The sequence below is a fragment of the Rhinolophus sinicus genome, linkage group LG13 (genome assembly GCF_036562045.2).
Source record: "Rhinolophus sinicus isolate RSC01 linkage group LG13, ASM3656204v1, whole genome shotgun sequence".
NCBI classification, from domain to species: Eukaryota; Metazoa; Chordata; class Mammalia; order Chiroptera; family Rhinolophidae; genus Rhinolophus; species Rhinolophus sinicus.
The window spans coordinates 61,667,801-61,680,579 of NC_133762.1; the positions used below are offsets into that span (position 1 = coordinate 61,667,801).

The 12,779-nt window shown below is 49.6% G+C and overlaps 1 protein-coding gene across 1 annotated transcript in view; it reads left to right on the plus strand.

The window, feature by feature from the left end:
- Window positions 1-343: 343 nt before the first annotated feature.
- The window catches only part of ACSS1 (acyl-CoA synthetase short chain family member 1), a 74,489-nt gene continuing 62,053 nt past the window's right edge, over window positions 344-12,779 (plus strand). Inside the window, exons 1-2 of the mRNA XM_019716781.2 lie at window positions 344-922; window positions 9,664-9,760. Of these exons, the coding sequence (XP_019572340.2) occupies window positions 604-922; window positions 9,664-9,760 (416 nt within the window). The 5' untranslated portion in view covers window positions 344-603. The remainder of the gene's footprint in view (window positions 923-9,663; window positions 9,761-12,779) is intronic.

Below are 12,779 nucleotides of genomic sequence, written 5' to 3' on the forward strand. Positions count from 1 at the left end.
AGCCCATTTAGCCCACTGGGGCTACTTGTGTATGTGTGTGAGGATGTACAGGTCCGCCTGGCGGGTGAGGGCACATAACTGGATTAATACTTTGATTTCAGCCTGACACGCTGAACCGACCGAACTTTGGTCTTAGAACCCACCTGTGTGCTTCGCTGCATCAGTCGCTTCTGTTCGGAGTGGGTTCCTTTCCTCCATCGAGACTGCTCCAGGCGCCTGGCCCAGCCTGCGTTTCCCACGCACGTGTCTCTGCTGTTAGCTGCGCTGCGCAGCTGTCGGAACTTGACGCACAAACTGAAACCAAACCGGCTGGACGTCCGGGTCAGTGCGCGAGCACAAACGAGGGGCGCGCCTCGCAGCCCCGCCAGGACTGGAACAGCGCTCCGCCCCGCTCCCCGGCGCCCCTCCCAGGCTGTTTCCCCTCCTCCTTCGCGGAGAGTGGGTGTGGACCAGGCGGACTCCGGAAGGCAGCTTCAGGCCGGGAAGGGGCCTGAGGAGTGGGTGGTGGCGGGAGGGCGGAGACGGGGCGGAGCCCGTGGAGAGCGAAGGGGCTTTCGGTTTGCCTCCCGGCTGGGGGTACAGAGACCTTGGGGCATCGGAGAGATGGCGGCGCGCAGCCTGGGCTGTGGCATCGGGCGGCTTCTGGGCAGCCTGCCTGGGCGCGCAGGAGCGCGGGGGTGGCCTCTTGGGGTTAGCGCACTGCGCAAGGTGGCCTCCGGACCCCCGGGCAGCGCCTCGGCCGCTGTGCAGCCAGCCTCTTACCCCACACTAAGAGTGCAGGCGGCCCGGCAGCCCGCCGCCTTCTGGGGGCCGCTGGCGCGGGACACGTTGGTGTGGGACACCCCATTCCACACCGTTTGGGACTGCGACTTCAGCAGCGGAAAGATCGGCTGGTTCTTGGGAGGCCAGCTAAACGTGTCTGGTGAGTGGGCTGCAGGGACCCAGGGCGCCTCTAACTCACGCGTCCACAGGGGACTCAGCACCTGGCCGGCTCGGAGGTCTGGGGCGGATCGCAGACCCGAGGGCCACGGCACCCCCGCCCACGTCCTCCTGGGCTCCAGAGGCAACAACCGCCACGCCAGCTGCAACCCCCGCCTCGACCCCATCTTTCCCGGAGACCCAGCCCAGCGTCAGCTCGAGTCGCCTAGCTGCTGGCCTTGGCCCAGCTGGCTCCTCCAGTGGCAGGCTCTCACATTTAAACACGGCATTCCACCGCCCCAGAGAGCCCCGGGCGACACCTGGGCCAGGGTGGAGGGTGCGGGGCGCCCATTAGTTGGGACTTACCTGCTCCTGTCCCGCGGACCAGAGGCAAAACTGAAAAGTATTTGGCTATGTCAACACCAGCTACCTGCCTCTCTGCCCATGTAAACAAACCGAGCTGTGGTAGTCGGGGAACGAGAGAACACCCCCCGGCCAGCAACTGGAATCACTTATCTCCTTGCTCCCAGGACAGAAAGGAAAGGAATGGTGGGGCCTCCCAGCTCTTTCAGCTGTGCCGGTGTCAACCCCCGAAGTCCCAGAGCCTGCTTTAGACCGGGTTCTGATTGAGATCCCAGAAACCAGCTCCACTAGCCAGTCATTTCTCTGGTATCTGCTGAGATTGAATTTTCTGCAGTTTTGTTAAGATTTGGGATTGGGGTGGTGGTGCCCTCAGGCAGCAAGGAGAGAAGGTGGAGAAACAGGAGACAGTGGCCAGCCAGGCAGGGTAGGCCTGGGTGTGGGCAACCTGGAGAGGACCGGACTTGCAGTCAGGTGGGGTGCTCAGGGGGGCTGTGCTGTCAGGGAGGATGGGGTACCCTGTTGGGTGGGGTCTAGGGGGTGTTTCAGGGAAGGACCTGCAGATCTTCATGACAGGGTCAGGACCCTGGCCAAGACCTGAACTTTGAGGTAGGATTTGGTGTTTCACACAACTCTACCATTTACTGGTCCAGCAACTCTACTCCTCTGAGCCGAAGTCTCATTTGAAAACTGGGAGCAGTAAACCCACCTGTTAGGCTGATTGTAAGGACAGAGTGCCAGAGGTGTAGAACAGACCTAGCACTTATAAGTAGTATAGTGATTTTAATTTATTATATTTAGAAACAATTATAGGTAGTGTCTTGCAGTTATTTTTGAAACAAAAAAACTTTAAGGGAACTTTGGACCAGATTTTTTTTTCATATAGTATACTACTTTGCTGATTAATCAAAATGAGTCACTTACTAGATAAGTGTTTTTTGCTATAACTGAGTCAGCAACAAGTGTCCTTGAATTAGTGGGGGGGGGGGAACCAAACTCTTAGTGTTGATGGCATGTTTCCTTGGTGGGAGGAGAGCAGCTCACAGGAAAGGGCAGAAAATGTGCAGCTCCTGGGGAAGCTGATCGGGACTTGGGAAGCCTGAGGCTGGCATGAATGGTCAGGGTTGGCTCATGCACACTTACAGCCTCTCACTCTTAGATAAGTTATGGGGAATAGACTTCACCCGGCAGACAGCAAGAGCCTCTTTCGCCTCCCTTGGTCAGGGTCAGAGTGTGATCAGCTAGCGGAAGTGCCTCTTTTTCCTTCACTTATTTTGCCAGAAATTGAGCTTCAGAAACTGCCTTGTGGAAAAAGGCAGTTTCTCACCTTACATGTGTATGTCCATCCTCTCATTTGTCAGGAATATCTCTGTCCTTTGCCAGTGTCTGCAGACTACCGGGCCAGGCCATAGGTGCCCTGGGAGCCTCCTAGAAAGCTGTAGAATGGTGGGGGTGTTTTGGCCTGTTCTGTCTGTCTGATAGTCAGTGTGATTATGGCTTGTTCCAAAGGAGCGTCTCTTTTGAAACTCCCATTACCTCTTCAGGAAGTACTGTACCAGCAGTTCTCAAAGTGTGGTCTTTGGACCAGCAGCATCAGCATCACCTGGGAACATTTTAGAAATGCCCTATCCTACTCGTAGACCCCTGGAATCAGAAACCCTGAAGGTGGGGCTCTGCCATCTGTGTTTACAAGATCTAGATGTTCCTCAAGTACACACAAAGTTGAGAACCACTGACCTACATGCCCCAAACTAGGGCAGATGAAGCTACTTCTAAATGGGCAGAATTGGGATTAGTGGAGATGATTCTAGTAAAGAAACAGAAATGGTAGATAAGAGGTGTAATACAGCTTAGTGCTGCTTGATGTGTCTTGAGAAACTCACCTGGGTCTGAATCCTTGCTTCTTACTGTTCTTTGCATGGGTTTCCTTGTCTGTACAATAAAGACAGTGTTCTAGTTACTATTGTTACATATCAAACTGGCCCCAACCGTTGTATTACTCTCACAGTTCTGTGGGTCAGGACTTTGGACAGGGCCTCACCGAGATGGCTTGCTTCTGCTCCCCATTGACCTATGTCTGGGACTGTTGTCATCTACTTGCTTCTCATCCCAAGTCTGGGACCTGGACTGGGATGACTCAGGTTGGGCTCAGCTGGAACTGTGGCCCAAAGCACCTACACAGGGCTTCTCAAAACTTGGTGACTGGACCGAAAGAGTATCAGTGACCAGAGGTCACAGGCACCATGGCAGAAGCTGCTAGGCTTCTTCTGACCAGCAGTGGATGGCCTGGGGACATTAGGGCTGTTGTTAGCATTAAATGAGAAAAACTACACAGTGTTTAGCATGTTACTCTTACCTAATCACTCTAATCACTTTATTTATTATTGAATCCTTTGGGGGTGGGAGGTTGGAAGGGGTAGGGGTTGGTGACCTTAAACCTGGCCTCCAGCAGTGCTGCTGGGAGTCCTGTGTTGCCTCTGAACAGAACCACAGGGGTTTGCATCTGGTATAAGTGGGAAACAGGTCAGGAGGGCATACAGGTGGCCAACATGGCTGTCAAAGCCTGTCCTGGAGCTCTGGGATAGTAGCCAGGTAGCCAGGTGGGTCATGGTGTCAGAGGACCCCCTGGGCATGGACGACTCACAACCCCTTCAGTCACTTACTACTACCGTGTTTCCCCGAAAATAAGACCTAGCCGGACAACCAGCTCTAATAGGTCTTTTGGAGCAAAAATTAATAAGACCTCATATATTTTATATTATATTATATTTATTATATTATAAGACCCAGTCTTATATTAATTTTTGCTCTGAAAGATGCATTAGAGCTGATGGTCTGGCTAGGTTTTATTTTTTGGGAAACATGGTATTACTTTTACATAAACTGCTTTGCAAAAGGTTTTTTTGAAAAACAAGATCTGAAATTCTTTCCAGTCTTTGAAATTTTGTTGTGTCCTTGGTAGGGCTCAACAGATGTTTTTCTGTGTAGCATATAAACTCAGGAAGTTGCAAATGCAGAACCAGAGGGTAACGACATGTGTTGCTTTCAAAACCACAACTAAACTCTATTTTCTAAACACCACATTCTCGGTCTGATTTTCAAAAAAGTGTGTGTATTCTTACTTTGAAGCTAGGATGTAGAGAAACTGTTTTTAACCAATCATTGAACACAGAGATTTCTGGATGCTTTTTGGAATATTACTTGCAACAATGGGAACCATTTGGCTGGACCTTTTTCCTCTTTATGACATGCCTCAAATAATTTAGAAGGCAGACACCCTGACAATGGCAAGATGCTAAACTCTTGTGCTTCACTTATCTCTCAGTGATTGAAGTAACTTGTTTAAGGTCTTCCAAGGAACTCAAAATGGAAATGTAACCCCAGGTCTTAGGATAAAGGTCCTCCAAAAGAGACTGAATTCTCCCCAGTTGTCAGAGGCATGACTTACTTTAAAGAGCAGATGCTTCTGGAAAGTTGGCAAGTACAACTTTTGTGACTGATGTGATTTCTTAAAATGTGCCAGGGAGATTTTCTATTTAAAGAAAACCCATTGTGAATCATTTTGTGAATATTAACTCCCTTGTTTCTTTTGATTAAAATTGAATTTCTCTATGTGGGTTTTCTTAAAATAGGGGAAGGAGAGGGATGTATTTGAACAACTGACAGGAGTTCTTGAAAATTCCTATGTAAGTGTGTGCCATCTTTATAGTGGAAATGATAACCCTCTTGCAGTCTTTTCTTTTTTCTTTTTATTTTTTTAAATACAAAACCCTGAACCCATGAACCACCAGCAGACATTTGCTTAACTATATGCAGAGTTGTGTTAGGCTCCGTGTTATACCTGCACTAAGGTGAAATGATGGATATCTTATCATTGTGACACCAATGGGAAGTGGTTGTGAAACTAGAGGCCAAACAAGTCTGGGGCTTGTGCTACCTGTGCCGCTCAGCCAATAGACCGACACAGGAGTTGGGTTCTAGAATAAGTGTTTATTGTCAGAGCATCGGTGGCCTGAGAAGGCAGCAGGTTAACACCTCCAGAAACTGCCTTAACATTCCCAGACTAGCCTGGGATACTTAAGGGAAAATCTGGGCATTCCTCCAGAGGCTAGTAATGGTTTCAGGGGTCTGCATGGAGCCTTCTCTCTGGCAATGTGGCTCTCCAATGTGATCACCAACCCAGGAACAGTGATGACAGTAACCTGGAAAGAATGCTAGGCCATAAAGATTGTAATTGGCAAGCATGGGGGGCATTGTGACTAGTAAGCAAGCATGAGTTTCAGGATAATTATCTAAAGTAGGGAACTGGGACAGGGGATATTCCAAACTCAAAGCACAGGGAGGGGGTTGATCAATTGTTAAGCTCTAGGCCAGGGAGAGGCAAGGCCTCTTTTGTGGGGGTCCCAACCAGGCCCTGTTTCAGTTGGTAGTCCCATTGTATAGATGTGGAAATAAAGGCTCTAACTCATGGACAGTGATGAACAGTGCAGAAAATGCCTCAATGCCACAGAGCCTGCATTCTAATAAGGAGATGAACTGCAAATCAGTAAATGAGCAAATTCACACTGGGGTAACATGCTCAAGGCTTTTACAGTTGCTAAGAGGAGAATTATGATGTCACCTACCCATCCCACTGCCATGATAAGTGAATCTTTGGGACATGGTCCCTGTCCTTGTAACTCATGGACCTTGTGACTCAAATGGGGGAGGGTTTAGCAGAGCCAACATTGTGTCCCAGAATGGACCACTGGGCAGAATAAGCTGTTAAATGGGTGAGTCACTGAATGATGGAGAGGGAGAGATCATTGTGTGCTGGAAAATTTGGAAAAGGCTTGAATTAGGAGGTAGGGTTTGAGCTGTCTTAAATTACACAGGGGCCTTGCCCAACTCTTCTTGGAAATGCTTGTAAATGGAATTTTCTTGTCCCACTGCCCAATTCTTTGGGTGGAAATTGTTTGAATTCCTTGGTTTTATCCTCCCCTTCTTTCTTTTTCTCCCTGAAATTGAGCTAATAGCAGGACCCATACATATGTGTTAAAAGCCAACATATATATATATATATATATATATATATATATATGGCATTTTAGGGCCACTGTCACCCAGACCTTGCACTGTGCTTTCTCTAGGTGCCTGTCATCTGAGTGTCAACCACAACAGCTATGAACTGTATTCCTCCCTTGGGAACACTGCCACACCATCTGACCCTGTGACGGGAATCTCTCCAGTGGCATTGAATTCCTACTGTCACTCCCAGGGTCAGGAACCATTACCCCCACTGTGGGTTAGGAAAGTGAGATTTAGATTAAATAACAAGTGGGTCTCTCTGTTAGTGAGTGGCTAGACAAGGGCAGGACTCTGGAGGGTGGGTTTGACCTGTGACTCCAGGCTGCCATCTAGCGAGGGCTTGGCTAGATGTCTTACAAAGCTGGCAAGTGTCTTTGATCATTCCTGTCCCCATAGGGAAAGGAAGGCCCCCTGGAGTCTGGAATATACATGTTAAGTAGAATGCGTGTACATTATGCATGCACTTCTGTCTATGGGAGCGTGGTCCTGGACCAGCAGCAACAGCATCACCAGGATATGTTAGAGGTGAAATGCTCAGGCCCACCCAGACCTGCTCTATTAGAGTTACGTGTGTGTGTGTGTGTGTGTGTGTGTGTGTGTGTGTGTTGAGGAGGGGACTGGGAGCTCATATCTGTGTGCTAAAAAGCCCTCTGGGGGTTCTGGTGAATTTAGGCCAACAGAGGTGATTTTGAGAAACAAAGCCATGAAGACAGGAAGAGGTCTGTTTTTTTCCCCTGGGCGTGGTGCCAACCTGGTGCCATTTAGAATCCATTGTTGCCCTCCAGCTTGAGGACTTGAATGGTCTATTTGCCATCTAGAGCTGTGGTGCTTCTCTGTTCTGTGCTCTGGGTTAGGCTGCATGTGTACAAACATCTGGACAGTACATCTGTCCCCCCATGGAGGGACAGCAAGTGCAAACATCTCAGGCGAGTTAGAAGGGGGCACGAGGTTCAAGGGATGTGAAGTGCTCACTGAGAGAGTGAGAATGTGTAGGCCAGGACCTGCAGGAAGGTGGGCACCAGGTAAGGACAGCAGTGGGGAGAATGGGATAGTGTGCCCCAGGCAGGGAGAAACCATGCAAAGGTCTCGGGGCAGGAAGGGGCTCTCTGGACTTGGCACTGCCAGTGGGGAGAGGTAGATCACATGGGGCCTTGGTGTCCACATGTTCTGCACTTCCCATATGCAAGGAAAGCACCTAGGGGACACTGCATCTGGGGCTCAGTGCTGAACTGCCTGAATTACTGCCATTCATCAGCTCCAGGAAAAGATGGACATAGAGCTGGTCTTGCTGGCCACCCAGCCACACCCTGGCTGCTGTTCATCACTTGGCAGATCTTTCCCCTCCACCTTCTGCACGTCTGCCCTCCTGGCATAAACGAGGAACAAGATGCCCTGCTAGGCACCGAGGCACTGAGGGTCTAGGCTTGAAGTCAGGCAGTCATTCTCATGGTGAGAAGCATGTTCTGGCATGGGAGCCGTGGCTGCCGTGGGAGCAAGTGGTGTGGACAGATGAGCCCCAGGACAGGTGTTAGGGCCTTGGGCAGGTCACTGGACCACCTGGAAATTGTTTTCTAAGCTACTATACCTAAGCTGGCCACTTTCTAGAGTGACTCAGAAGGTCCAACTCAGGATGGGAGAAGGTGTGTTGGAGCAGGCTTCTCTGATAAGAGCGTGTGCACCTGTCACCTAGGGTCTTCTCAGAGCAGGCCTGGGGTGGGGCCAAGGGCTTGCATCTGTGCCCCAGTGCCTGGAGCAGCCAGGGGCCAATGAACACTCATGTGCAATGCCCTCCCACTGGACCCCTGCTCAGTGCATAGCTGTAACCCACTCTGTTTCTCCTCCAACCCTTTCTGCAGTATCTGCCCTTAGCTTCAAGGATCTGGGCACTGCAAGGCTTGCTGTGAACGTCCCAGGGTCACTGCTTTCAATTCCATTGACGAGGTCCTCCAGAACCAGTCAGGGCCCTGCTAAGGGGTAGCCACCACCACCTCAGCTCCCAAGGGGAGTGTGGCCTCATCTGCTGATTGTTCAAGAGAAGTCAGAAATACCGGGTTTTATTTTGAAAACTTGATTTCTCAACTTCGGACCAGATTGACACACACACACACACACACACACACACACACACGCTAAAGTATGTAAATATTTTTATGTTAGTTCGCCCTCTCAAGAATTATGAGAATCACATGATGTTTTGGTGTCTCCCATAACTTTTGTCAGAATGGTTATCCCATTTAAAAGTCTCTGCAACTCATAGCATGGTATTTATCAGTTGGTAATAGTACCTTGTGTTCATATAATAGCACTTTAACATTCAATCTTTCATTTGTTTCTGGTCATAGTCCTGTGAGTTAGACATGATAGATAATGCAGTGCCCATTTATATAAGAGGAGATTGATTTGGAGAAGATAAGTAACTGTCCTGAAAAGAAAAATTTATATACGTGGACATTGGGGTGGCCTGAAGACCCAATAGCTATTTGTGGTGTTTACTCCCCACCCTGATGGAAAAGTGAGCGATGAAAGCCAGGCTTTGAGGGCTGGTTGTGAGGGGCTCTGGCATTAACCAACCAGAGCTAAGGTTACCTTGAAATCAAAAGAGTAGTGAACACAGGATGTCAGCAAATGAGCATGGTCCTACTAATCTTCAGGTTTACAGTAAACCAGCAAAACTGAACTGTTTTTGTAGGCAGTCGTGTGTCCTGAGGTTGGATAATGCAGCAGGAGGGGATCGGAGCCTGTTGGAAAATCAGCATGGCATTTCCCTGTCATTGCATCACTCCTTGGACCAGAGGCTGGCTTGTAGGGTGTTGCCTGAGAAGAGATGTGGCTCCTTGACTTGGACTGCATCTTTACCACACATGACAGTCTCTTGCATGAACTGTGTGTTGAGTCAGGGTGTCCTTTTTGCATTAAGTATGATTTCCAACAGCTCAGGCTGCAGTGTCTAGACCCAGCTGCACATTAGTACCACGCAGGGAGCCTTGAAAACCACCAGGCCAATTCGGTCAGGGTTGCCGCGGGTGGCCTAGATGACACCAATATGTGGCTGGGATTGGGACTACTGGCAAGAAGTGCCTGCTTCAGACTATTCACAGGGGATCAACCTGCACCCGTGAGATCATATTTGTGCAGTGATCATCATGTTTTCACAGGCTCTGACAATCACCCTTCTTTTTGCAAGGAACTAGAAACTCCACGTTTGGTGAGGGAAGGGTCCACCTTAGCAGAGAGTAGTGCAAGCCACAGCAAACCAGACTCTCCCCTGATTCTGACTCTAAAAGCAAGTGTAATGTCAATAAACCTGTTTTTGTGCAGTCAACTGCTTGGATCAGCATGTTCGGAAGTCCCCGGAGAGTGTTGCTTTGATCTGGGAGCGAGATGAGCCTGGAACAGAAGTGAGGATCACCTACAGGTACCGTGTGCCCCCTGATAGCAGGCATTTCAGCATCCCACAGTGTCTCCTGGGCCTCCACATCTCTTTGCAGTAGATGCTGGTACCAGACACCTCCGCTGGGCTGTTCCCAGGAGCAGAATTGTCCAGCTTGGAGGAGGTCTGGCTTTCTTGTTCACTTGGCAATACTCGGTGTATTCAGATTCCCATAGAAAGAATTGGGTCTTTGGGAACAACTATGGTGAATGTTCAAGACATAGGGGAGGCTGTTGGCACAGCATGTGTCTGGTCCTCGGCAGGGGTCGCCCGAGTATCAGGGAACATGAGTATCAGGGAACATGTTTCAGCTTTGAGAATGGTCTCTCACCCCAGGAAAAGTAAACATGAATGCAAGCTGAATAAAACATTAATACACGCTGGCATAATTAAAATCAGCCCACTCAGCCTCTTACTCTTAGTGCGCTTATGAGAATTGGACAAAAAAATAAAACCAAGTCTTTTAAAGAGGGGGTACACCTGACATTCGTATTCTTTGATCCCTTAAACAAATTCTTCACATATTCTGTGTGCTATGCACCCCTCTGGACCCTTTTGGATTTTGTGTATGTGTTGGGGGTTTGAATGAACCCATCATCCAGGAACTAACTGGCTTCTTGGAAAATGCTGCCTCCTGTGGGGACTGCCCTGCTTGCGGTCTCTGTGGCTGGTCACTGTAGAACATTGGGTCTCCCTTCCCTTGGGGTAAAACTCCCTTTTTTAAAGCCTCGAGTGTCATTTACAGCACTATCTCAGACCCACTATGAACCTATGTGGTGTATCCTTTATTACCACCTCCGCTCCCCATCAAGGAGTTATGAGCGCAGTTATTCTCCCAGTGGGTGGCTTATAGCTTTTCTTTTCTGATCATTCAACAAGTTTCATTGTGTGCCACTGTATCAGGACAGGCTGGGTATGTTGCAGTAACAATCCCCCAATGCATGACAGAATGTAGCTGGGTGGTCACATTAGATTGTAATAGTCATAGAAGGCCTCTCTGAGGAGGTGACATTTAAGCTAAGGTTTTATTGATAAAAAGAAGCAGCTATGAGAAGAATGGAGGAAGAGCTTCCCAGGCCCATCCAGGACCCTTAGGGGGAGTAAGGGTAGGTAACCCAGGAACAGAGGAAAGAGGCACGTGGCTGGGGCAGTGAGAATGAGGGGATGTGGTAAGAGGAATGTTCACAGAAGCAGGTCCAGACCTGGGGTCCTAAGAATAGCAGTTCCTTCCCTGTCACTCAGGTGACTGGTTGGGGAGCGGGGCACTGGGCTCCCCTAGTTTCTGGTTATTTCTCAAAATTGGGTTTTATCACAGACCAAATTCACCAAAGATGGTAAAACTGCTCAGGTTGATTTTTGGGTACAGCAAAGTGATGTTCGTTAATATGCTGCGGCTTCTAGTGGGCACCACCCTACTTGTCCTCCCCTCTTTCCACCACCAACACCCTCAGCCATCACAGTCCGTCACAGTCGTCCCAGCCACTGTATCGACCTGTCTCCTGCTGGCCGAGCTCAGGGCCCGTACTTTTAAACCTTGGGCTCCACCCAGATGACTGAGGCAGATCTCCAGGACCCCTGTGCCCTGGGGAGCGCTGTTCTAATATACAAACAGTCTCCACTGTTCTTTATTATCATTGACCCAACCTGATGTATGTGTAATTCTTTAGTAAAAGATTAAGACTCTGTGGGTGGGGGTGGAGGGACTAACCAACTGAATGCTGGAGATAAAGTGGGTCCAGCCATGGACTGATTTCCTTCCATCACTGCCTCAGATGTGCCCAGTCCCTTGGGTTGGGTGGGTGGGCAGGTGAGTGATGGGTGACATTCCCTTGACTGGGCATCTCCCATGCACATGCTGAGTGAGAGCTCATTAGTGTTCAGTCTGAGCTGGGCTCAGTCAGGCCTATTGAGATGTGTGGCTAATTGTAAACCATGGGGGAGTTTTCAGGACTGCAGCCAGTGTGTTAAAGCTGAAAACAACTTAGTTTGTGGAGACAGAGTCCCAGAGAGCAGTTTCCAGGCTCTCGGCCTCGCGTGGGGAGGTGCTGGCTCGGGTAGTGAATGACCATCGACTGTGATTGGTTGGCCATCAGCTGTAACCAGTTAGCCAATTGGCTACTGATGTAACCGCGGGGCTGCGTTGATTGGTTGGTTGGTTGGCAGGCAGAGAAGTGAATGGCGGACTGCGGATCGTATGGCTACTACTGCGTGTGTCCCGCCTGGCCACCAGAGAGAATGTAGTGGTTTGACTCCCTTATCTATGGCTCCATGGGTGTTCGTTTTTGACCTAGCCACATCCTGTGTTCTTATGTGGGGAGCGGGAGCTGAGACCCCGCATGACAAGTTCCATTGCACTAGAGTAGCCCCAGGGAAGGGACAAACTTATGAGTACAGGCAAAGTATTTATTATTTGTGGCATAGAATTAACCCCTGGTCGTTCACAGAAAGTGAAAGCTTTCACAGACTCTACAAAGTGGGAGAGTGAGAAAAGGTTTTATTAAAATTAAGGCAGAGAGAATGCCCATGGCAGTGTTTAAAGAATACAGCTGCCACAGGTAGCAAGGAGAGAAACACCGGCAGGGGGTGGGAGTCGGGAGTCGCCAGGGCAGAATCCAGCATCTGAGAGTGGACAGCTGCACTAACTTCAGGTTAGCTTTCTCATATAGGAAAGGGGGAGTCGGTCAAGCAGGTCTGGTGACTGACATCCCTTCCTGGGGTCTGGTCTATTTGAAGATGATGTTATCTCCGGTGTGGGTACAGAGCCCCAGAGAGCAGTTTCTAGGCTCTCAGCCTCACGTGGAAAGGTGCTAGATCGGGTAGTAGATGGCCATCAGCTGTAACCAGTTAGCCAATTAGCCAGTGATATAACTGCCATGGCTGCGTTGGTTGGTTGGCAGGCAGAAACACGGATGGCAGATTGCGGATCGTGTGGATCCTGCTTCCTGTGTCTCGCCTGGCTGCCAGCGAGACTGGGGTGCAGAAAGACCCCTTGTTGGGGTACTGG